Raw genomic sequence first — 24,952 nt, 5'->3', positions numbered from 1 at the left:
CTTTTTAATCAAATTAAATATAATAACATAAAAATAATGTAATTATATTTCATACAAAGGGTAAAAATTAATTAAAATAACTTGCATAAAAAATATAAAAATCATTATAAACAATATTATTTTACCTTAAAGCTATTTTATTATTAAAAGAATTATCTCTATATTTTTATTTTTTTTATGTGGTCATTTCAACTTTTTATTGTTTCGATTATATCATTAAATTTAATTTTTAAGTCAATTTAATTTTTGTATTTTTGACTTTTTCTTTTTCTAGGTAATATAAATTTCTCGTTATTTCAATTAGATCTTAAATTTATATTTTTGAGTTAATTAAATTTTTTATATTTTTATGTGTAAAAAAAAATATAAAGTGAGATGACAAAATACATATTATATTTTGTTCACATTAAAATATATAATTTAAAAATATAAGTGTAGAGATATAATTGAAATAATAAAAAGTTTGGCTTATCGTATAATAAAAAATATTAAAATATATAAATTAAATTGACTTAAAAATATATATATTTTTTTAAATTTGAGTAATCAGATAAAAAATAAAAAATTAAGCCTCGCCATTAATTCCCTTTCTAAACAACCTGACCTGACAATTATTGTAATCTTTCATCAGTCCACCACTTTAGTTCCAACTCCTCTCATAAGAATTACAATTAATTAATCGGGAATAGATTGAATGTGTACATATTGGTCTATCTACATTATTTTAATCCAAATGGGCACGAATTCGGATCCGGGTTCTGACAGTTCAAACCTTACCTTTATTCGACGAGTTTGCTTCTTCCACGGCCGTCAAAGAAGCATTATTACGATCCAATGGTTCCAGAACCATCTTGACCCAATAGCGAAGTGGGGCCCGGCCCGCTTTTCACAAGAACTACGGCGCCACGTGTCAAGCCAGGTCCCTTTTGCCAACCGGTTTTTCAGTCAGATTGGGCCTCTTTCTAGGGCTTATATATCTCTGTTATCAGATAATGGTTCGATCCTCCTCTCTCTCGCTCGCTCTCTCTAGCCGCCTCACTCTTCAACTCTCTCTCTCGCAGCTCTCCTCTCCGATCAGGTTAGTTCCTTCTCACACGTGTCAGATCTGTTCGAGTTGAATGTTTCCGTAGCTCTGCCAAACCGCAACACTAGGACTTCGTTTTATTTGCCTTGATTGCATCGAAGGGTTTCCATCCTTGTTGTCCTTTGTTATTCCGACGATTCTCTCTGTCTAAAGGATCGATCTTGGAGGTTGACGTTGGAATATTTGTCCGCGGTGTGGCGGAATTTGTCAGTTATTTTTATGATTAGGGTTTCCGATGTCTAGTTTTGGGCCCTTGGTTGTTTGATTTTACAAGCCTTTGACGCGTCGTTAGTTGATTGGGTTGGTGCTTAATTAGTTGTAGATGGATAGATTTGAGCTTGTGATGTCTCTGACAAGTGATATGGTTCATAACATTTCTGGATTTTTGTTGGAATTGTATGAGGTTCTATTTTTTCATGTCCTAAGGTTTTATACATATGCATCCAGGGGGTTTTTGAAGATTGCAAATAGTGTCAAACTGGAAGGAGAATGAAGAACTTATTTACGTTGTCATGAGCTTAAAATTTTACTTTTGGTGTGATACGGATTGATTTCTCTCTGGCACCTTTCTCTCTCTCTCTCTCTATATATATATATATATATGTATCTATCTATCTTATCTATTTTGTTTATTCTTCTTGTCTTCCGTTTATATTTTACATGATTTGTGTTGCGAGGCTTAACTTTATCATGAATATTGCTATTGCTCATCTTTTGGTTCTTCTATACAATAATGAACATTTCTTTGGGTCCAGCTCTTTGTGCATTTTTAAAATCCCCCACACCCTCCTCAAGAGAAGCTGAAGGTTTTTTGGCTGCTATTGTCTTTTCTTCTCTTTAAAAGAGCAAGATGAAAAAATTACGGAAATGGTACTTTTGTTTTACCTTATTTTAACTGAACTCTTTTTCCAATTTTTATTCAATTATTTCACGAGGTATAATTATTCTTATTATTGTTTTTCAGAGTATGTTCATCCAGAATGGTTAATAAAAAGTTAGGCATATTAAGTAGTTATCACGTATCAAATACCCTGCAAAATTTTTGTGCCACTTTTTCCATTTAAAAGTTGGTGCCTAGTGGACCTGAAGTAGTTAATGAGTATTGCAGACTATATTTACATTAAGCTTCTATGCTATAATGGTGGGATATGATGTTTTCGCTATCCTTGGTCCTTTCTTTAATAGTTGTTTCATGTTTTAGCCACAATATTAAAAAAAAATGTTTGAGAAGATGTAGGGTTTTAAGTTTTTTATACTTGCATGTCAATTGGGTTGGCTTGTCTTTCTTTATTGAGGTTGTGTAACCCTCAGGATCTTGTATGGACTACATGAAGTAACCTAGATTCTTTAGAAGTCGATCTCTTACGTGCTATTGATGTTTGTGTGCAAATTCTATTTTATGAGTGCTTCAGGTGATGTTCACCATTCAGATATTGTAGCAACATGGTATTGTGGTTTGTTAATCTATTTCACAGTGCTAACTTTTACCCTCTCTATTGGTCTATAATAATGTAAAATTGGAGTGCAATTTGCATAGCTATGTAATGAATGTTTTAAGAATATACCTAGCAAAAACTTCAATCAAGTCCGTCTTTAAAAGTTGAATGTGATAGAGGTCATTGAAAACTTTATTTGTAAAGGAAGATGTAGTTGAGTTGACTAATTTTACAAATTAGCTTTCCTCAGACAATGTTAAGTTGATTCTTTCCTGTATGACTATTAACACAGAAATTAAACCACGTGGTAATTTCTGTTGCGCTTCTATTGTGATTTTCATGCTTGTAAGGTGCATACTTTGTCCTTTTTTAAGCTCAAAATTTTTAGCTGATGAATTAAGTGGTTCAGCTGACTTATCATAATTGTAATATTTGTGTTGTATAAACATATGGTATAATATATTTTGTGTGTGTATGGGCAAGGTACTGTCTTTGTTATGTGATCTATGTGAGTCTTTTTCAGAAAATTCATAAGATAGTAAAACTTATATCAGCAACAGTATATCAAGCCTTCTAGCTTGCTAATCAGTTTTATCCATGGTCATATTCTCTGGTAGCCTTTATAACTAACATAATATCTAACAGTCTCCCACTCAGCATAAAAAATAAAAGAAATGAATACAAGATCAAATCTAGAAAATCATCTGTTGTCATTCTTTTCAACCCTGTCTATCAGTGTGAGCCATTTTGGTAGCATTAAGTGGTGGTTTTATCTCTGATTAAACTTGCTGATTTGACAGAAGTAATCCAGATTTCAACTAGAACTGAAATTTTGATCCCCTTTTGGAGCAATGTTCTGCAACTATGAGGTTTTTGCACCCAACCCTTCCAACAAAATTCTGAATTTATGCAGAACTTGTTACTTTACGGACCTGAGTTCTGCAATTGCAATTTTTACAGTTGATCGGATTAGATTGGCCCTATTCTGATATGATTTCTCTTGATTGTGGACCATTTGCTTCTTCTGATTGATTGTGTCTAGATATTTTTTTTTAAATAGGAATGTGGAGAAGAGAAGGCCACCTGATTCAACTTTTCCTTAATTGTTTCCTCTGTTATTGGCAATTGGTAGCTTGAAGTGTTTAAACAGCTACTTCTGTTTTGTTTGTCTCCAGCTGATGGCTTGAAGTGCAAGTGCTTGTTTTGGAGGATGTGAACATCAGATGCTATAAATTATTTATGGTTTTCTTTTAGGGGATCATGCAGATGGGGGCACAAAGTCAAGTGCCTGAACACTAAATGGTACTTGGCTAAAAGCAAGTTGAAGGAGCCATTATCCTATCAAAATAAATAATTGAACTCTTATGATTAAGCGACTGTTTGTCAGATTCTCTGGGAATGGTGCTGTTCTTCGTGATTGAATGTTCCAATAATGCCCATATTTTCTTTGCATCTGAAGTGGAGATCAATGAGGGCACAATTTTTACATACCTCTGTTCTTTCTAAGAAGCTTCCAAACAATGTTTTCTGATTCTTTGTTTTTGTTTATTTTTTGTACTACCTGCAAGGAAGTTGTTTCCAGTGCCTCTTAAAGGTTCCTGATGAGGCATCTGATGTCAGTCTGTATGGTTGCAGTTTGTTGCTGGTCTGCAGTACCCATGCCCAGTTATACCAGATTGTGTGGGGAGGGTGTAGTTCTTGGTGCTGGCACCTTTATAATTGTTAGTGGAAATATAATTTGGAGGATGCTTTATTTAGGAACCTATCTAATAAAATTTCTCTCTCAACTATTGTTTCCTAGATACAGAGGTGTTTTGTATATGCTGCTTTTCATTATGGTCATACTCGTTGAGGAGTATTACACTTATTAAATTGACAACTAACAGAAGATGTGGAAAATGAGTGAAATTCTTTTTAAATATCTCTTGTCAAAGCATTCATTGTGGAATTAACACTAAGTCAATCAATAGAGAACTGAAAATTTAATATCAGTCCTTCAAATTATTTTGAAATATATGCCATCATCTGGTAATTCAGTTTGTGAACTACTTATTATAAAAACAGTTTAAGTTGGTGAACCTTGGAATCTGCCATGTCTAATAAAAAAAAGTAAAATTAAGAAATTTTATAAGGGCATGCAATCAGGTGTCATGGCACATTCACTACTATCTTTGAGAACTGCTCTCTTGAAAAGCTGGTGCTTGACATTGGATTTTGGATTGATCCAAACGGCTGGAGGTCTTGGTTTTTCTTCTTGAAGAAAGAAAAATTTATGCTTAACCATGTTTAAGATAAGAAAGCAAATTTGGAATCTAGAAAAGATGAAGTGATGATTTAATGTAGAGTGATTGAGGTTAGAGATTAATTGCGTTTGGGTAATTGAATGCTTAGGGAAGCAGCAAAAACATAAATCTCCAAGACATTTGCAAATTGCTAGCAATGGTTAATTAACATATTGTTGATGGTATTTCATACAGTTAGTTGCTTCCTCATTTACTTAGCTGTCTATATTTAACTTTTATAGGTCAGAATCCCTACCCTCTCCTGTGTGTGTTTTGTTGTGCACATGCCATGACATCTACACACATTCTTAATCTTATTTGTATGCAACAAGTTTCTCTCCTTTGCCTGAATTATTGCCCTCTTTGGTCTCATTTGATGGTTGGGTTTCTAATGTTTTCTTGTTGGTATTTTTGTATGTGTTGTCTTTATGTCTGGTGATAAACCAAGAAACAGTAAATTGAATGTGCTTTGTGAATTAGGCCTGATTATTATTTGGTTAAGACATACAGAGGTATATAAATTATAAGTATTCTTCCTATATCTACGAAAATGGTGTAATTATGTGCCCGAAATTTCTAGTGTTGACATCAACTAGTGATGAGTTCAACCAAAGAGTTGATCATTTCTTGTTCCAGTATTAGTGCATTTGAATTTTTTGTGATAAGTTCAAATTTATTAAAATGATTATTCTGTTAGCTGATTTTCCTAGCTATTTTTCAGGCCATAGTTTTTTTTGTTTTTTGGCAAGCTCTAGAAAGAGCATAATGTTTATTCCTTGCAATTGCAGATTGTCTATATCATCTGGATTACAGCATAGATCGTGGTCTAAGCTAAGGAAATACTTGTGTTACATATTGCTCCCCTGTTGGAATTGCTCAAGTTTTATGCTTCTGTTGGAGCATGTCCAACAATATTGTGTCGCAGCCATTCCCAGTACCAGGCAAGCAGATGGATCCCATTCCCAACAAGCTAGAAGTGCCAATACCAAACATGAGACTGGATATGATAGGTGGTATGTATGATAGTGCTATGCAGCAATTTGACATATCAAACAAGCAAATGGGACTGGTGGAACCCATTTCCGGCAATGTACCGGCATTAAATGGGCCAAGGGGACATATGGAGCAGCCGGTAAGCAGCTTTGGTATGCAGCAGTTTGTGATGCCAAATCAGCAGGTAGGTGATATGGGAGCCATGTCAAATAACCTGGGTGTGCAATATATATCATTACCCAGTAAGCGAACAGCCATGGGAGAACCCATGTTTAGTAGCCCTAGGGGACAGCGGTCCTTGATGCCAAACAAGAGTGTGGCCCAAATGGAGCCCATGACAGGAAGCCTGGGGTTTCACCAACTAATTTCAGCAAATAGAAGAAGTGTACAGGTAATTTCGCAGTCTGGCAATCTAGGTTCAGAATACACACCTGTACCAAATAAGAAAATGGCAAGGAATGAATCCATTCCTGGTAGATCTGGCAATAAGAAATTACAGACTCCAAAGAGTAGAACAACACAAATGGAACCGTCTCCCAAGGGTCGGACTGAGTCATTTGAATCTGTAAGGTCAAAGATGAGGGAATCATTAGCTTCTGCCTTTGCTTTGGTTACTCAGAAGCAAGAGAAAGCTTCAAATGGAGAAGGTAAAGCTGAGAATGAAGTTGCAATGCCTCTGCACCAAACACGGCAGGAGTGTCTGGTTGCTGAATCTGCTTCTGCACCTGCTAATGCTATTGACCATGTATCTGAAGATCCTTCTGAGAATTTATCCTCAAAAGAATCTTGTCCTGCAGATAAAGATAATGATGGACAAAGCACATTACAGGTACATTTTACTGATGGAAGAATGGAAAATTCTGCTCACAGTTGGAATGTTGGACAGGAAGAACATAATACTATCTTGCCCAATGAAGATGTTGCCTTTAGTGACAGTTTCTTTGTAAAAGATGACCTTTTACAGGGAAATGGACTCGCTTGGGCCTTTGATGTTGATGTAGGTCTGGGAGAAACAAATGAAACTCAAATTGCCAAAAAGCCAAGGTTGGTAAATGAGATGGCAGGTGGAGAAGCGATAGAGGAAGTGGTAAAATCTCCTCAAAGCTTGGCTTTTAAAATTGAAGCAGAACTTTTCAAATTATTTGGCGGTGTCAATAAGAAGTATAAAGAAAAGGGAAGGTCCCTGTTGTTTAATTTAAAAGATCGTAACAATCCAGAACTACGAGAAAGAGTTATGTCTGGTGAAATTTCCCCCGAACGTTTATGTTCAATGACTGCAGAAGAACTTGCTTCAAAGGAGCTTTCGGAGTGGCGTATGGCAAAGGCAGAAGAGATGGCACAAATGGTAGTTTTACCTGATTCAGATGTAGACATAAGGCGTCTGGTGAAGAAAACACACAAGGGTGAATTTCAAGTGGAGGTTGAACAGGATGATGGTGTCTCAGTGGAGGTATCAGTTGGATCAAGTTCGCTTGATAGGGTTCAATCAAAGAGCAAGGGAAGAAAAGCTCACCCCTCCGCCAAAGCTGATGAAATCAAAGACAGACGAGACGTAGCTGAGAAGAGTGGTTCAGAAAATCAAGATCCATCATGTAGCCTTACCATTCCAAATGATGGGACAGATTTAATGCAAGGTCTGATGGTTGATGAATTCAAGGATGCAGAATTCCTTCCTCCTATTGTCTCCCTTGATGAGTTCATGGAATCTCTTGATTCAGAACCTCCATTTGAGAATTTACCTGAGGATGGTGGGAAGAAGTCGACGGCCTCAGGCAAGGGAAGCTCAAGGGTTGGCCGTGAAGATAAGGCATCTAATCTAGCTTCTAAAGAGCCAGAGGACACAGTCCCACAACAGTCTGATAAGATGGATGGTAAAAACACTGAATCTGAACTGAAGTTGAAATCAAGGGGAAGTCCTGTGGTAGAACCAAAACCTTCTCCTCCAACTGCTGCATCTAAAGGTGATATGGTCTGGGAAGGGGTCCTTCAGCTTAATGTATCAGCGATGGTAACAGTCACTGGATTTTATAAAAGGTGTGTTTCAAGTTTCCGTTTTTTTATTTTTGGTTTTAAATTAGAGTAAGGTGCATCAAAGTTTTATCCTCGTAAGTTGTTTCATGCTTCTGTCCTCGTGTAGGTGATTTGTCTGTCTGTCATGTTCGTTTTTTTTTTTAATTTCTTTTGTTCCTTTGAAACTCATTTTTACTTTTTAGTTTTCTTTTATGCAATTGTGTGATGGAACACAACTATATCAATTATCTTCATTCACCACCATCTCATGAAACTTTTCTATATGAAGATGGTGTTGAAACTTCATTTTATCATTACTCCGTCAGGGGATGTTATCCACTGTCAATCCCAATCCCGGATAAAGGAGGAGGGTTGCGTTAGGTAGCCGACCTCACATAGTGGGATAAAGGCTGGATATGTTGTTGTTGTTGTTGTTAGTTTTCTTTTATTCAAATCTTGCCTGAATATTCATAATTTCAGTTATGACAGAGCCTTTATTTTTTGGTAGGGAATGAAGTAGTTTAGAATTAAAATGTAATATCATGATAGTTGTAGACTTGGAAACTCTTCCTGCTTTATGTTTATCTGGAAAACAGGTTGTAGTTTGCCTGATTATTTGATTATACAAACAGATAACTTGCGCCTGCTTATAATTATTTCTCCGTTTGGAACTTTCTGATTATATTTTAATTAAAAAAATTTGTGCCTCAAACATGATATTCGGAATTGTTATCTGCTACGTAAACCATAATGTTCTCTTCACACAACGGGAAATTGATATTGATATTTGGCCCCTGATGTTGGTCTCCAGTACACCCTTGTTAACAAAATAGAGTGAGTGAGTCTTAAGTATGTGTTTACTAAGTTTTTTGGAGGACAAAATGAAGCTGAAATCCTTAATATTGCTGGTGCAGTGGTGAGAAAACATCAACAAAAGAGTGGCCAATTTCCCTTGAGATAAAAGGCAGAGTCAGACTGGATGCGTTCGAGAAATTTATTCAAGAGCTTCACATGTCTAGAAGCCGTGCAGTGATGGTATTCCTTCTCCCATTTTTTTTTGTAGTACTTGATCTCTTCTGTTGTTTGGTTGGTGCCTATCTACGCCTAAGTGGGGAAATCATGACATTTGTTTCTGTCAATGGTGTGAAACAAGTGACATGTAAACCAAACATTCGCTCTTCTGTTCATGCTTAAACAAAGCAGCATTTCCAGATTTATCCATCTGTCTCGGCTCGTGTATGTGAACTCGTACTCTTGTTCGCGCGAAAGATGCATTTAACCGAACTATTTGGAAGCTGAACCGGTCCAGTCGTATAGTACAAAGAAAGACTGGTCTGGTCGCCTGCTTGCATTGCTAACCCAGACAATAAAATGAACACCAAAGCCCTTCTGATCGTCGTCGTTGTATATATTTTTCCCTTGATGTAGTTTCAATGAGCTGAATCTGAATACATTCTGCTTCCAAGTGAAACGCGGAGAAATTAAAAAAAAAAAACTGCTTGTATAAATGGAGAAGTGGTCGAACTAGACTTGTAGCCGTTTAAGAACCGGTAACTTTAGCTTCGCAAGAGTTACAACAGGAAACAATCAACATCACAGTGAACCACAGCACAGCTTTGGACATTCTAAAATATTGCAGCTTTGGCTTTAAAAAAAAAATAATAATCTCATCCCAGAAATAGGTCAAATTAACGAATGAATTGAAAACAATTAGACCAAAAGAAAGGACATAATCAGAGGCCTCTGTCTCTAATTACATTACATTACGAACTCTCTTTACTTGTTATGTTTGAACTCTCATCTTAATGCCATGTACCGACTGTTTAGCTACACAATTTTTTGCAGGTTGTTCACTTTGCTTTGAAGGAGGAGGGATCTTCAGACGGCGACCATGCAAATCTAACCGAGGTAATTTTGCCCTCTTGCACGAGATGTGTTATTTTCCTGAAGCAAATCAAATCAAAAACTAATATCTTGTTAATCCACAGGCTGTTCATTCTTACGTTTTGGACGAGAGATTGGGCTACGCCGAGCCAGCCCCCGCCGTTGAGCTCTATTTCTGCCCTCCCCACCAAAAAACACTCGAAATGCTTAGCAAACACCTCCCCAAGGACCACACGGACCTCCTTAATTCTATAGACAATGGCCTAATTGGCATCGTTGTATTCAGAAGAGCTCATTTAAGTTCCGCTTTCTCCCCCACTTCGCACCACAAACACGGCTCCAAAAGGCACCAGCCCTTCGCGTCTAGGCGACACCAAGACAAATACTTGACTATGAATGCAGACTATACATCTTCCCCCACCCCACCTGCCAAATCTCAACCACCCGTAGAGGATGATGACAACGACGACGATATTCCTCCCGGGTTTGGCCCTGCTGCTGCCCGGGATGAGGATGACCTCCCAGAGTTTACATTCACCGGCCCCTCCAATCCCCATCCGTCCCGGGGGCGCCCGGGCGTGGGTCCTTTGAACCGAGCCTCCTTGGCTCCGAGGCCTGTAGAGAAAATTAGAGAGCTTATACACAAATATGGGCAGCCTGGGAACAATCCCGTTCCCACTCCGGGGAATGTTGGGGCTGGGCTAAGGACGTGGGATGATGACGACGACGATGATATCCCAGAGTGGCAGCCCCAGCCCCAGCCCCAGCCTCACATTGCTTTGCAACCTCCCCGGCCTCCCGTCCATGACTTCCGGCAGTCACTGCCGCATTACGCTAACCAACTTCCGGGGGTAGCAATGCCAGTGCAGACTCCGGTTAACATGGTACAAAGTAGAGGTCCGGGCTGGCAGCAGCAGGGTGGTAGGTGGGTGCAGCCGCCGGGTCCCCACCCCCTACAGCATGGCAATTTAGTTGGCCAGACCGGCGGTAGACAGTTCGTTGGAGCTTCGCCGGTGCTGCCGGCAGGGCAGTCCGGCATGGAGTGGAGACGAAGCAGGGGTTTTTGATCTCTCTAATGTATTTGTACATAACTTAGTTTTTCCTTTTTTTTTTTCCTCTAAAGATACGTGCTGTTCTGTTACTATGGATCTCCTGTGGGCATGGCATCCGTTTGCTTGTAAATCTTTTAGAATCAGTTCCAACGTTTTGACATCTTTATAATCTGACAATATAATTTCCACCCGTTGGGAATAATCCAAGCCTTCAATTCTAGCTTATGAAAATGATAATCTAAAAAGTTGGGCCAATATTTATTATTATAATTGTGAGAGTCCTGTTGTATCTCGTGGCGCTCGTGTCGTGCCAACGCCTTTCAGCTTGACAACGTGAAGCATGCCAGTCAACAGTTGATCGGCCCGACTCCTTTTTCAATGGGTTATGTGCTTGGGACGCATAATATTTTTGTATTGTTATGACGCATCTTATTTTTTTTTATTCTGGTGTATTAAAATAATGTATTACTGCTTGTTATGACTTATGGGAGAAACTTATTGAATTTTTTAAATTTACTTAAATTAGTATTTGATTGGTTAAATTTAGAGTTTAATATTTAATATTTTATAAATTAATCAGAATTTGATATTATCACATGAATTTAAATAGAACCCAACAAAACATTAATATATAAAGTGACATAATTATAAAGTCACAGATTTTCATATGATTTGGATACCATTAAAAACTATGGTGCTTTTTACCAAAAAAAAAAAAAAAACCCTAGAGTACGTTGCTTATGCTTTAAGGTAACTAAAACTATTTTTGAAAAAAAAGAAAAACCAAAATCAGTGATAAAACATATGTTACTAATTGATCAAAATTATTGTCTAGTAGACAACATAATCAGTGAAAAAACAACACACAATATAACGAGTCTTAATTTTATTATTATGTGAAATCGATTACATAAATATCCAAGTTCTAGATCATGTGCTTGTTGGCCTCGTCTCTCCGAGAAAGGTAATAACTGGAGTATAGGTGACCCAAAACTCAATATAGGACTAATTTCAATGGAGAATTGCTGCTCCTTCAAATTTACTCTGTGCGTTCAATCCCGGAGTACTACCTAACGGACTGGGGATTAGGAAGTCGTCGATGACCAATTAATCACCACCTAGAGCTCCCCAGGGTCAGCTTTGCTCTTAACTCTTCTGCTTCAGTCACCAGTCAGTTCATCCCGAGCCACTGTAATGAGACAGACAGCCGGTCCTGATCTTCGTTGCTTTCTTCCATCCTGCCAGACACCATTGACAAGAAAAAACAAAAGGGGAAGTTATGTGCTTGCCTTATTGTTCATCCAAAGAACAACTGGAAGGAGATCAGGAATTAAAGCTTGGCTCTTATGCAGTTAATCACAACCTCTAGGCCAAAACGGCTCATGTAGGGATGAGAGGGCACGAGAACACATTCAGATTTTCTATTTTCCATTTAGCAATTTTTGGTATATGAACATGTTTTCCAATTTCCCAAAAAACTGGGGTTGTTTTCCACAGCTGAATAGCTCCTTCTGGTATCCCAAACTAGTTTTTAAAAGAAAAGTTAAAAGATTACGAGCAACTCAACAATCAAACAACCTGATTGGGCAAAATCGCAAGGATGATCTTCAACAAACAAGAAAAGATGTAAAAAGCATGGATATATGCTGGATTTAAAGGGTTCTTAGCTTTTACCCATCCAGGTTAAGAAGAAATTGGGGTAAAACCATCTACCCTCCAATAACTGCATATTTGATCAGGAGACCAAAGCACCATATATGCACACACGCATTCAAATTGGGGACCATGGTCATGTGTAATGCTAAATCTAAGACAAATTGCCAGGAAAGTAACAAAGGAGTATGCATACTAACAACAGAAAGCTATACCTCCCTGTTCTTTGTGATCCACTGTACAGCTACTCAAGGCTGCGAGGCAATTTACTCTTGACTGGAGATGGCTTCTGCCATGCTTGCAAGAGTTCAGCCAATATACGTTTGAAAGATAGACCAGAAATTGCTGGACCTGCCAGATCCTGCTGATCCAAATCTTTCATGAAATATATATGATATATAATAAAAAGAATATAAGCAAATACATATTTTGTTGCGTACCCACCATGTCATACAAGTAAATACATATTTTGTTGTGTACCCACCATGTCAGATCCTCCATTTCCTGAACATGTCTTTTGTTGCATACCCATCATGTCATATAAGCAAACACATATTTTGTTGTGTACCCACCATGTCACATCCTCCATTTTTTGAAATCAGGGTTCCAACATGTCTTTCATGTTTGTGCTTCTGAAGAGAGTAAAAATAAACAACATTACTACCAAACTCTCAGAAACAAAATAAAGTACAGAAGAATTAACCAATTACAGTATTGTTCATCAAATGACATAATTTCTTTTTTCTGAATAAAGATAAAATATATGGAAGAGACTGGAACCGACAAAAGGACAAAAGCCTGCTTACAACAAAAAGTTACCAACAAATCATCATCATCAATTGCATCTCATCTTAACAAAGTTAGGATTGATGGCACGACATTCATAATGTCAATTGACTTCTAAAAGTCACATTGAAAATATAAATCCACGCAAAAGAATAATGTGGCAAAATTTTTACCCTTCCTGATGCAACCCTCTAAAGAGTATGGAGACATTTCATGAGACGGCAGTAAATGAAGATGATTGATATGGTGAAAAAAAAAAAGCAAAAAAAGAAAAAGAAGAGGAAGAAAATCAGGAATGGCCATGCTCCCTGAGCTGCTCAAAAAAGTGAAACAAGAATTGCCAGTAAATATAACAAAATAGACTGTCAAAACCCTGAAAGACTGGAGCTCCTTTCATGCCAAATGTGCCACATGCCACAAAGAAGGAAAACTTAACTCTTTACTACTGCTTTTACTGGTGGTTTGCCTTAACCTGAAACCAATATTCTTCTGTTCCCCTGGTGCTGACGTGCCATTGAGGAAAAGGTGTAGAAAAAGCACCCTGTGTAGAAAAATTTGGACAAAAGGAACTACAAAATGGTAAACTTAAGCAAAATTATTTTGATAACATAAAAGCTAGGGTGCCTAAACAAACGATGCAAAGTTTATAAATTAAAACAAATTACTTGAATAGTTTTATGTATTGTATTAGTACTTTTTATTCTGTAGAGCATAAAACATTAATTAGTTCAGCTTTAAACTAGGGAGGCAACAATTCCTTGTCTATGCAATTCAATGACCTGCTTACATTGTCAACCCAATAAACCAATTAAAGCATATTTTGGATTTCCTAGCTCTTAGATGGATCCAATTTTGTTCACCCATTTAAGGAAGCAATCTTAGATTTTGTTATTTGTCTTTATAATGGATTATGCAACTCAAATGAAGTGACCTGGTTCCAGAAAGACAAGCTAATGTCCAAGTACTGAGTAAAAATCAGAAAAAGCATAGATTCAAGAACAATATAATTCATACCTTTTGCAAAGTGTGAAAGTTAATCTACATTGGATCTCTTTTGACGAAAAGCTGGATTTAACTGAGAGGATCCAGTTTGGTGATAGCAGAACATGATATTAACCATCTTATGTTCTCTTGGTGAATTAGCCTACTACTATTGGTCCATGATGTGTCTCCTTCTCATCATTACCAGACAACACAAGCTCCAGACGCTTTGCAATCCTACAAAACCCATTCATCCAACCTCTTGCCATTGCTCGGTGTAGAATCTCTAAAGAAACTGCATTAGGTTCACACCCTTCCATCAGCATTTTCTTCAATAGCAAAATACTACCCCCAAATTTGCCTCTCTTGAGCATCGCCTCCAGTATTGTATTGTAAATCGAAATAGTTGGAGTGATGCCATTCTCAATCATTTGGTCCTGCAGCAGAAGTGCTGTTAATACCTTGCCTTCCTTGCAAAGGCCATAAATGAAGGATCCAAAGGTAAATGCATCAGGCTTTAATCTTTGGCCATACATCTCTCTTAACAACTGAACCACCAGCTGCTCATTGCCTTCTCTTATGGAAGCATGTATAAGAATGTTGTAAGTTATCATATCAGGTAAGAAGCCATTGCTTCTCAAGTATTTGAAAATCCAATGTGCTGTTTCAAGATATGAATACCTGCAAAGGCTACACATAAGCGTATTAAAAGTTACTATTGTGGGACTAGGACCATTTGACATCATAACTTCCAATAGCTCCAAACAATCTCTAAACTTCCCAACCATGCAAAAATATTGAATCAAACAAGTTGAACCAACCACATTCAACTTGATGCCTTCATACTCCATTCTGTATAAAATCCTTCGAATCATTGGTGAATTTCCCTGTTTGCAGGCTGCAGACAGAATTGTGTTGAAAGAAACCACATCAGGTCCATTTGCACCCCACTCTATATGGTCAAAGAGTTCCAGAGCATCATCAATGTTGTCATGGCAGAAGCTTTTCAAAATTGTGTTATATGATATATTATTTGGTTCTAAACCTTTTTCCATCATACTCCTAATCAAGGATAATGATTCACTTGACCTATTCTCATGAGATAGAATATTTAAGTATATATTACAAATTGCAACATCCACAGTACATCCTCTTGAAACAATGTGAAGTAAGATTTTAGTGGCAATCCCCATATTCCCCCCTTTTAACAGCCCTCCAGCCAAAGCAGCATAAGTGAACTCATCAGGATGCAATCCCTTTTGGTCAATAATCTGGACGAACTCACCAATTTTGGCAATTCTACTTTGATGACAAAGTTCACGGAGAATTATGTTGTACGTAACTAAATCTGGATCACATCCTTCCTTCTGCATCTTATCCAAAAGACCTAAAGCCTCTTCAATCTTCCCATCATCACAGAGAAACCTTAAAACTGCAGTGTATGTTATTACGTTAGGCTTGCAGCTACCAATTTGCATTTCACTCAAACACTTAAAGGCTTCTTCCCATAACCTTTCCTTGCTAAAACCATAAACCAAAGCTGTATATGAGCACACACTGTGTGCAAGACCCTTCTTCTTCAAAGAATAAAACAAAACCAAGGCTGTGTAGCTGTGGCCAGTCTTACATAGAGCCCATAGAATTGGATTGTAAGTATACGCACCTCGGAAATAGCCCTTTTCAAGAAGAACAGAGAACACAAAGCATGCCTCAGGGATCATCCCAGATTTACTAAGACAAACAATTAACAAATTCATGGTGTCTTCAGATGGAAAATAGCCCAATCTCAACATGAACTTGAACACACTAAGTGCATCCAATAAGTATCCGGGCTTCAACGATTTTGTCAACAATTTTGACAACAATCTAAATGAAGGCACAAATCCACTTGAACACATTTCCTCTACTAAAATGAATGTATATTTGATGTTCCCGTGAGAAAGCATCCCATTCAAAAGGGCATTGAAGGTCAATGCATTTGGGTATGGCCCAAACCTTTTCATCCCAATATAAACATCAACCAACTCATCCAACACCACCTGTTTCGATTTCAAACAACAATGTATCAAAGCATTATAATCATACACAGTGGGCTTCCCCGGGACACTCCTCATGAAATTCAAAGCCTTAAGAGCTTCCGATACGCAACCCGAGGCTGCATAGCCCTGCATTCTACGCTGTAATTCAACATAATATGACTCGCAGGCACAACTATCTTCAGCAAAATCCAAAACTTGAACAGCACATGACGAACAAAGAGGCATAAATTGATGCAAAACAGGAACCTTTTTAAGAATCCCACGGTAAGTACTTCCTATACCAATTCCATACAAATTCATTGCCCAGTGACAGCATTACCTGTTCCAGCCCCAATATAACAAAACTATGTCGTTGATTTCAACGAAAACGAACGAGATAACTCGCCGTTTGGTTCCTGAGAAGGCTTAGGAAACTAAAATCAAACAACGAGCTTGGTGAGAAACACAGGGAAGAATTCTGTACTTTGTGAGCTACTCTGCGAGAAGGGCAACCAGAATTAGGGCTTACTTTGGCCCCATTTATCGGAGAGAGTAACTCGCCGGTTCTAGAAAACCGGTTCCGGTTTGAGAAAAATGCCGTTTATGGGTTCTAATTTATATATATTAATTATTTATTTTATTTAATATAAAAAATATATAAAAATATAAACAACATCATATATTTTTATATAAAAAATATATTAAATAGGACTATCAAACGCTGATGATAATCATTATCTCACTAGATTAACGAACTTGATGAGTTCATCAATCAATGTCTGCTAGTATTATTATTTTTTTTTTATTTAAAAATTTTGATCGAACGATTATTGACAGATAAATAATTTGTGATCTTATCGATTCACAGATCAATAGACAATTGCCACATGTTAATTTTTAATTGATTTAATAAATATTAAAATGTATTTAAAATTTTAGCTAAAATTTATGAAATTTTATTTAAAGAATCCAGTGATTTTTAATTTTAAAATAATTTTAAATAATGAATAAAAATATTATCAAATAAGATGTATTTATTAACAAATAATATAAATATTTTTAGATTAAAATTATATCTAAAATTAACCATTAATCTACTAATTACTTTCAATTATTGTTAATTTTATATAAAATTATTATAAATTTATATATATCACTTTAATCCACAAAAATTATTTATCAAACTTATTTATGAATATAATTTTTTTTTTTTTATTACATGTTAAACCAATTGTAGAAAAAAAAAATATGGTGGGGCCCACCGGCCTGAGAACCGACGAAAGCCGATCTCAGCATAAACCGTCTCGCTTCGCTTCTTCACCTTTTCTCTTCCCCCACCAAAACAGAAAGAGACAGAGTTATATATGTAAAGAGAGAGAGAGAGAGAGAGAGGGTGAATTACGAGCGAGCATCCTTCGAAATCAAGCGTTCGCGAAGAGGGTAGGGTTTCAGACGTCTCGGATCACTTCCATCCGCCCGACTCCATTTGCACGTGAGTTCTAATTATCTCTCACACACCGCCGCTGTGATCGTCACGATCTTCGCGTTGCGTAATTCTCCCTTTCTTGTTCTGCTTCCGATCTCGCGAGTTTGGCTCTCGATCAGTTTCCAGGATCGCATGATTCTAGATCTTTTTTATGATTTTAACAGGAATCCTAATATTCATTTGACGCGAACTAGCGCTGTAGATGAAATATAAGTTTTGTTGTTTAATTTAGAGATCACTGGTATGTTTCAAGCGTATAATATGATTCGCTTCAGTTGTTTGCTTCTGTATGCGTGCGCAGATATGTTCGTTTATCAATGGATTTCCTACGATGTATGTTTCAAGAACCAAGATGGCTTCTGGTCTGATTTAATTTACTTACTATTAATGGCGCTGTCGAGTTATGTTCAGTTGGAAAAGTATGAACAATCTACTGTCTTCTTCACTGGAATCATCTCTGGAGACGTTAAATGTGTTATATATATATATATTATTGTATAGGCTCTTTGTGTGCACAGTATACAAATAGATGCATAAAACTAGGAAACAAAAATGAAAATGTTGATTATACATTTGTACTACGTTTATTTGAATGTTCTGAAGTGAACTGGTGAGACCTGCAACGCTAGCTTAGACTGGCCAAGTGGCCCCAAAAAAGGACAGCTGGTTAAACCAATTTTTTATTTTTAATCTGTTATAATTATTTTTATTTGTTTAATTAATTATTTTGAAACCTGATTCGGTGTTTTCCCTTGTCCCCCTTCCTTTCCCCAGTCAATCCTCCGGTCTGATCTTCATATCATTAGTTTCTCTTTTTCTTTCCTCCCATTTCTTATATGTACAAAATTAACTACGTTTGATTCGGAAGTTGTCTAAATTGTGTGGCTTTGTCAATAAGTTAACATTTAATTTTTATAGATAATGCGGGAAAATTTAGTTGTGGCAAGAATTTGTCTAGAAACTGTCCTTGGAAGTTGACATCATGCCCGTATGGTTTTATGGATTTCTATGGTTTTCTGCGCTTTTATGTTAGTCTTGCTATCAGCAACTTATATTCATGAGTTAAAAAATGTCTTGCAATACCTTGGACAAGCTTCCAATCATTATGGTTATGGAATTAGAAGTCTGAAGGTTTAACCCTACACACGGAGTTTGTATCTTCAAATATGTTATTTCGTTCAGAATTCCAAATAAAGTTTGTTAAGGTCTCAGATGAGTACATCCATGTTCGAGTGTCTTAATTATATTTTTATGGTTTAGGTAACAGGGGTGTAGTACAGATAAAAGTACTATTCAACTGTTTTTGTACTGCTGTTTACCTCATAGTATTTTTTTTGGAAGTACAGCAAAAATAAGCATCCAAGTCAATTTTACCATGTGAGAATCCTCTTTCTTTTTCCAATATGTTTTTGGTCCTTTCTCCAAATAGGTAAAATTCCTAGCATGTAAGCATTTATCAGAAAACAACAACATATCCAGCATTTATCCCACTATGTGGGGTCGGCTACATGAATTTTAGACTTACATGTATTTCTGTCTTTTGTCATATCCTCATTTAGATCCATATATTTCATATCAAATTTTAATGTCTCTCCCAAAGTCTTCTTGGGTCTACCTCTACCTCTTTTTGTGACTAATTGTTCCATTTCATCAACTCTCCTCACATGAGCGTCTCTTAGTCTCCTTCTCACATGACTAAACCATCTTAGTCTAGTCTCTCTCATCTTCTCCTCGATTGGCACTACTTCTACCTTATTACGAATAACTTCATTTCTAATTTTATCCTTTATTGTATGTCCGCACATCCATCTTAACATCCTCATCTTCGCTACACTCGTCTTTTGCTTATGCTGGTATTTGACTGCCCAACATTCTGAGCCATACAGCAAGACTGGTCTTATAGCTGTCCTATAAAATTTTCCTTTCAATTTTAATAGGATTTTACCATCACATAACACCCCCGATGCATTTCTCCATTTTAGCCAACCTGCCTTAATTCTATGTGCGACATCCTCGTGGATTTCTCCATCTTTTTGAATCACTGATCCCAAATATCGAAAATGGTCTTTTCTTTGTAAGATTTGGTCTTCTAATTTTATTATAACATCATCCACTCTTGCATTTTTACTAAATTTGCATTCCATATATTCTGTTTTCTTTCTACTTAATTTAAATCCCTTAGATTCTAAATTGTTTCTCCACAACTCAAGCTTAGTGTTCACTCCTTCTTTTGTTTCATCCACCAACACTATGTCGTCTGCAAATAGCATACACCATGGCACATCTGTCTGAATATCTTTAGTGAGTTCATCTATTACTAGGACAAATAAGTATGGACTTAGTGCAGAACCTTGATGTAGTCCTATTGTAGTTGTAAATGGTTCAGTATCCCCTCCTCATGTTCTGACTCTTGTCTTTACACCAGGATACATGTCCTTAAGGGCTTGTATATAGGCTATTTTGACTCTTTTTTTTCTCTAAAACCCTCCATAATACTTCTCTAGGGACCCTATCATAGGCCTTTTCTAGATCTATAAACACCATATGTAGGTCCTTCTGATGATCTCGATACCTTTCCATTAGACGCCTCAGTAAATATATAGTTTCCATTGTTGACCTACCAGGCATGAAACCAAACTGATTTTCTGACACATTTGTTTCCTTTCTGAGCCTCTGCTTTATTACTCTCTCCCAGAGTTTCATGGTATGACTCATTAACTTAATTCCTCTATAATTTTCACAGTTTTGAACATCTCATTTGTTCTTGTATATAAGAACCAAAGTACTCTTCCTCCACTCATCTGGCATTTTTTTTTATTTAAGGATGGCGTTAAATAGTTGCGTTAGCCAGGAGATGCCCTCTATTGGTATATTATCTGGTCCCACTGCCTTATGATTTTTCATCTTTTTTAAAGTTTGCCTTATTTCATTTGAACTTATGCGTCGATAGAATGTGTAGCTCACATTCCCTTCGGAATTACTAAAATGTCCCAACCTAACTCTTGTGTCACCACTATCATTGAATAATTTTGTGAAATACTCCTTCCATCTCTCCTTAATCGCTCCCTCATTTACTAAAACATTTTGATTGTTATCTGATGGTGAAAGACTTATAGAAAGCATTTAAGATAGTCTTACAGTTAGATCAACAGTAGATGTCTGTAACCATAGTTTCAGAAATTCAGTCCATGCAAGTATGCTTGATTTTTCTGGTTGCCTTCAGATGTGAAAACGTTCAAACACTTGCTTACTGCTAATACTTGAACACCGATATATATGTTGGAGAAAACATAGTGGATTATGTACTTATGTACTATTCTTATTTGTATAACCAAGTGCAACTGATACGCATACCTTGAAACCTTTTCATTTGAAAGCCAAACATAGAGTGATATGTACAAAAACTATATTCAGTTGTCTGGGAGCACTCAGACATCTCAGGTCACAAGTTATTTATCATTTCATCTTTTTTCTACAATCAGGGAGAAATAAATGATAATGAATTGGGCTTCCATATGTTGGTCTTGGGCATTAATATATTATGAATGAGCTGTTTGTTCCTCTACTTGTGGGATTTGCCAAATTGATTATTGTCATGGCTTTTGAGAAAATCCTGATGCCGTGGTTGTTAGAAGAAGAGACTGATGAGTCAGTGATGCAGACTCACGAACATGAACACAAGAATACAAAAGCTCACTCAATAAACTTGAATCAGTTCAATAATCAAGACTCTGCTTAATAACACATAAAAAAAGGATTTATATAGACTAGAAATCCTATCTAATTAGGAAACATTTCAAAGATCAAAATTGTATCCTAATTAGAATGGAAATATAATCTTTCCAAAACTATTTAGGAAAGAAATAAACTAAAATATACCAAAACAAGTAACAAAATATATTGATTTCTATTTTTTTTCCCTAGGATAATACATCCCTTCTTGTCCCCCATCGCATAGTTTCAGTAACATGCACCCTTTTCATCTAGAAGTTAAAAGTTATGCTTAGGCATGCCATTACTTTGATATGTGCATGCAAATTATGGATGTTGTTAATTTTTTCTCATGTTTTCACCATTCTTTGGAGACCGAATTCTTGTAAGCTAGTTTTGTATTGAAATATAATTCCAAGTATAAGAAGCATTTCTAGTTTTGATTTATTTTTAATCTTGTATTAAAGAGGTGCCTTTCCTGTTGTCATCAGGTTAATAGTGGTATCCTATGAACTGAGGAAATGAAGACAGGAACATCTTCCTTGAATCCATATGCTGCTTCTTACGTACCACTTTCAAAAAGAAGCACAATTGGTGAAAATAAAGTTTATAGTACTGGTAATGCAGCAATCGGGTTTGGACCTCACTCTGAAAATGCCATACAGAACCAGATGAATACCCTGAAGGGAAGCACTTTCCATGATTCTTATGGTTCATCATCTCAAAGTCCAAAAGAGGATGCAGCGAAACAGGCCATGGATGATGATTTTGACATGGATTTGGCATATCTTCAGATGACATTTCCTGGTATATCTGAAGAATCCCTTTCAGATGTCTATTTGGCAAATAAGAGAGATTTGGAAGCCTCAATTGACATGTTGAGCCAACTTGAGGTAAACTTTTTTTACTTCTAAAAATTGGGGAATTGCCTACTATGCTTCATTGAATTGGTTAGGTTTTGAATATTGCATAGCATGCCATGTTATGGAGTGTCCCGCTCTTATATTTTTCTAGGAAGTGAAGTCCCTATCTATGAGGGCCTTTTTTTATGGGTGCATTGTCCTATACAACCCAGGCCTTTTGATACTACTGCTGCTATTTTAATTTTTTTTTTATTTTAAGTATTCTGATGATGTAAGAAGCATTGGGGAGTCAAACCACCCTTTTGCATTTGATTTTCTGTGAAGTAAAGTAGATTGATAACAAGAAAATATTAGAAAGAACAAAGAAGCTTTTGAAGATGGAAATTGAATCCAAATGACCTGCCTTTTTCCTAGATTTGGATGACATCAGCTTCTTTATTTGGGCTGTGATTGGTGATCTTATTTAATTTAGAAGGTTTATGTGACTTGAGGCATCAACTAATATATGTAATGTTATCTATCTTAATTCTACTTTCTCAAGACAAACCCCTAACACCTGCCTGGGGAGGTAATTAGTTTCAAGTAGTTGTGGTACCAAACTAATTCTAGAACTTGAACTTTTTTCGTTTCAATACAGTATTTTGTCCGTGCGCTTTTGCATTCTCAACTGTATAGTTTGTTCAATTTCAATCACCAGAAAATCTAATTGGTTGACCCTATAACTTGCTTCTTGGCTAAATTTTGCCAATGCATTACATATAGTCTTTTAATTCATTACATATAGTCTTTTGTCAATTGACACTAGATTCAGTAGATTATTTGCTTTCTATGGTTTATTACAGAAAACTGATTTATCCTATTCATTCTAAGGCCTTTTCTTCACGAAATCCATTTTGTTTGATTTTTCCTCTTGATTGGTAGTTTGTAGATACTAGCTGCACTGGAGTTTACTGTTCATTAGCATTTAGTACAAAATTAAGGGAACAAGGCTTTTTGTAGTCACTGGATCTAAAATATGTGAACTTGTTTGATCAGCCCACAGTTTGCAGCTTGCTTGGTGAACCTCTGTGACAAAAATGTCATTAAACTGTCAACATATTGACCAAGCTTTGTGAGTTTATTTAATTTCTTTGAATCTAAGACACCTGAATGTTAGAGCATGCTTTAACCTTGCTGTTCAGCTGATTGTAGGAAAAGAGATGTAAACCTCCTTTTGTTACTAGTTTGTAAGAAAGCATCGTACAATGAATTACATAAGCAGCAATTTTCCCATTCTGATTTTATTTTTTCTCAAGTAAAACTCATTATTTGTAGGTGTGGTGTCAGAAATCTTGTTTTTTTTACCAAGAACCAGATGTCCTGTTTTTGTCCAAGTAGTAGTTGTATCAATGGTAACAGCTTTGAAGAAGATTTTTCCTTGTTTGAAAAATTACGTCAGTAATCAAGGGATTATTGGGGAAGTCATGTAATGCCTGCATTGTTGAGCAGAATTCATGGTAAAAAGTGTCGGAATCATGTCCTATAAGTTACGTTTGGAAGCACCATGTGGTCTCGCTGTTGATATTTTAATTCTCAGAAAGCAATTGTCATTCTGGAATACTATTGAGAAGTATGGTAAATAGGCTGTTGTGGTGAAAAATATTTTCTTGTTACATGAGAAGCGGGCCTTGTGTTGGGTGACGGAACTGACAGCTAGAGAAGTTGGTATTGGCAGAAGGTGTTTTGCCAATAATGTATTGTTTCTTTTGCAAAAACATGTCTTTGATTTTTAACCCGCATGAGATTACTTGTTACCATCACTATATTATTTCCAAGTTGGAGCCAGTTTAACCTTCTGTCTTGCTAATTGTCTGGAAATCACCCCCTTCAGTGGAACAAAATAATAATAATAATAATAAACTATTCAAACACGTCAAGTCGTCGATTAGAAAAAGTCAAAATCATATTCTTTTTTATTTTCTTAAACTTGCCGTCTTGGATGAATTATGCTTGATGGCAGGAGTTCATAGGCTGTAGTAAAAATATACTCATCTTGATTCATTTGGAACAGCAGATATATCCAGGTGATACTTCCGAGAATCTTCCAGAGACCCTGGACATCGGTGACGTGTCGGAATCTGAACTTCTGGTGAATGTGCATCTCTGAAACTGAAAAAGGTGGCTGGCGAAGATACTGGTTCGGGATCGAGTTCCTCAGAAGCCGCAGTTGTTACCTAATGGGATCTGCCAAAAATAATACTTCTTGATCGGCCCTGTCAATTCTGTGGATATGGGGTGTGAAGTTGGTTTTTTTTTTTTCTTTTTGGGGGGTAAAATTCCCAAATGCTTGAATCAGGATATATACAGCTTATATAGTACTTGGTTGTATAGTTAGATGTTTGCCGTTATAATCTCTCAGGTACTGGCGGCGAGAGAGTTCTTGCTGGATAGGCAAACTGCCCGAAAGCTGTTGCTGGTTGTAGTTTTTGTAACCCACCCCACCCCTCCCCCCCGGCCATGGATGGTTTCGAAACATCATACTGATTTTTACCCAATCAACTTCGGAGATAGCGTAGCTTCGTTATTCAATCCTTTCTATTGCATTGTGATGCTTTTCTGTGGCTGGGCTTTTGAAAATAATTCAGATTTGGATACCTCATGCACCAATGCTGCAACTGCCAGGTTTTGCTATTTGCAGGGTAACAGAAACTGGAGAAAATATTCGATATTATTA

General features: G+C 36.6%; 3 protein-coding genes across 10 annotated transcripts; 2 read left to right on the top strand and 1 right to left on the bottom strand.

The window, feature by feature from the left end:
• Positions 1-938: 938 nt before the first annotated feature.
• LOC127813016 (uncharacterized) lies at positions 939-10,943 on the top strand. Of its 5 annotated transcripts, none has more exons than XM_052353677.1 (6): positions 939-1,078; positions 3,696-3,822; positions 5,591-7,829; positions 8,720-8,840; positions 9,651-9,713; positions 9,794-10,943. In XM_052353677.1, exons 3-6 carry the CDS (start codon positions 5,704-5,706, stop codon positions 10,754-10,756), a joined length of 3,273 nt encoding a protein of 1,090 aa, XP_052209637.1. In that variant the 5' UTR covers positions 939-1,078; positions 3,696-3,822; positions 5,591-5,703; the 3' UTR covers positions 10,757-10,943. The 5 variants fall into 5 exon arrangements, with proteins under 5 accessions (XP_052209637.1, XP_052209635.1, XP_052209638.1 ...); XM_052353678.1 differs by lacking the exon at positions 3,696-3,822 and adding an exon at positions 3,321-3,389 and having other exon boundaries at positions 1,013-1,078; XM_052353674.1 differs by lacking the exon at positions 939-1,078 and adding an exon at positions 3,321-3,389.
• A 664-nt stretch (positions 10,944-11,607) lies between these two features.
• LOC127813630 (pentatricopeptide repeat-containing protein At1g63080, mitochondrial-like) lies at positions 11,608-16,703 on the bottom strand. Of its 4 annotated transcripts, XM_052354689.1 has the most exons (5): positions 14,195-16,703; positions 13,617-13,721; positions 12,839-13,026; positions 12,610-12,755; positions 11,608-11,979 (listed from the first exon to the last, which is right to left on the bottom strand). In XM_052354689.1, the coding sequence occupies exon 1, from the start codon at positions 16,498-16,500 to the stop codon at positions 14,320-14,322; it is 2,181 nt and encodes a 726-aa protein (XP_052210649.1). In that variant the 5' UTR covers positions 16,501-16,703; the 3' UTR covers positions 11,608-11,979; positions 12,610-12,755; positions 12,839-13,026; positions 13,617-13,721; positions 14,195-14,319. The 4 variants fall into 4 exon arrangements, with proteins under 4 accessions (XP_052210649.1, XP_052210646.1, XP_052210650.1 ...); XM_052354686.1 differs by having other exon boundaries at positions 12,839-13,721; XM_052354690.1 differs by having other exon boundaries at positions 12,879-13,721.
• An 804-nt stretch (positions 16,704-17,507) lies between these two features.
• On the top strand, positions 17,508-24,807 carry LOC127813026 (polyadenylate-binding protein-interacting protein 5-like). The gene is given in 4 exon segments (XM_052353701.1): positions 17,508-17,671; positions 21,868-22,269; positions 24,293-24,356; positions 24,359-24,807. Coding segments are annotated over 3 exon segments (534 nt in total). The 5' UTR covers positions 17,508-17,671; positions 21,868-21,897; the 3' UTR covers positions 24,457-24,807.
• The last annotated feature ends 145 nt before the right edge of the window (positions 24,808-24,952 follow it).

The sequence above is a fragment of the Diospyros lotus genome, chromosome 11 (assembly GCF_014633365.1).
Source record: "Diospyros lotus cultivar Yz01 chromosome 11, ASM1463336v1, whole genome shotgun sequence".
NCBI lineage: Eukaryota > Viridiplantae > Streptophyta > Magnoliopsida > Ericales > Ebenaceae > Diospyros > Diospyros lotus.
Note: the sequence above shows the minus strand (reverse complement) of the source record. Positions and strands in the feature narration are given on the sequence as shown.

Coding starts and splice junctions, on each gene's coding strand:
- LOC127813016 (XM_052353677.1), top strand. CDS start 5,704: ATGTCCAACAATATTGTGTCGCAGCCATTCCCAGTACCAGGCAAGCAG. Junction 7,830..8,719: donor GTCACTGGATTTTATAAAAG/GTGTGTTTCAAG, acceptor TTGCTGGTGCAG/TGGTGAGAAAACATCAACAA. Junction 8,841..9,650: donor CTAGAAGCCGTGCAGTGATG/GTATTCCTTCTC, acceptor AATTTTTTGCAG/GTTGTTCACTTTGCTTTGAA.
- LOC127813630 (XM_052354686.1), bottom strand. CDS start 16,500: ATGAATTTGTATGGAATTGGTATAGGAAGTACTTACCGTGGGATTCTT.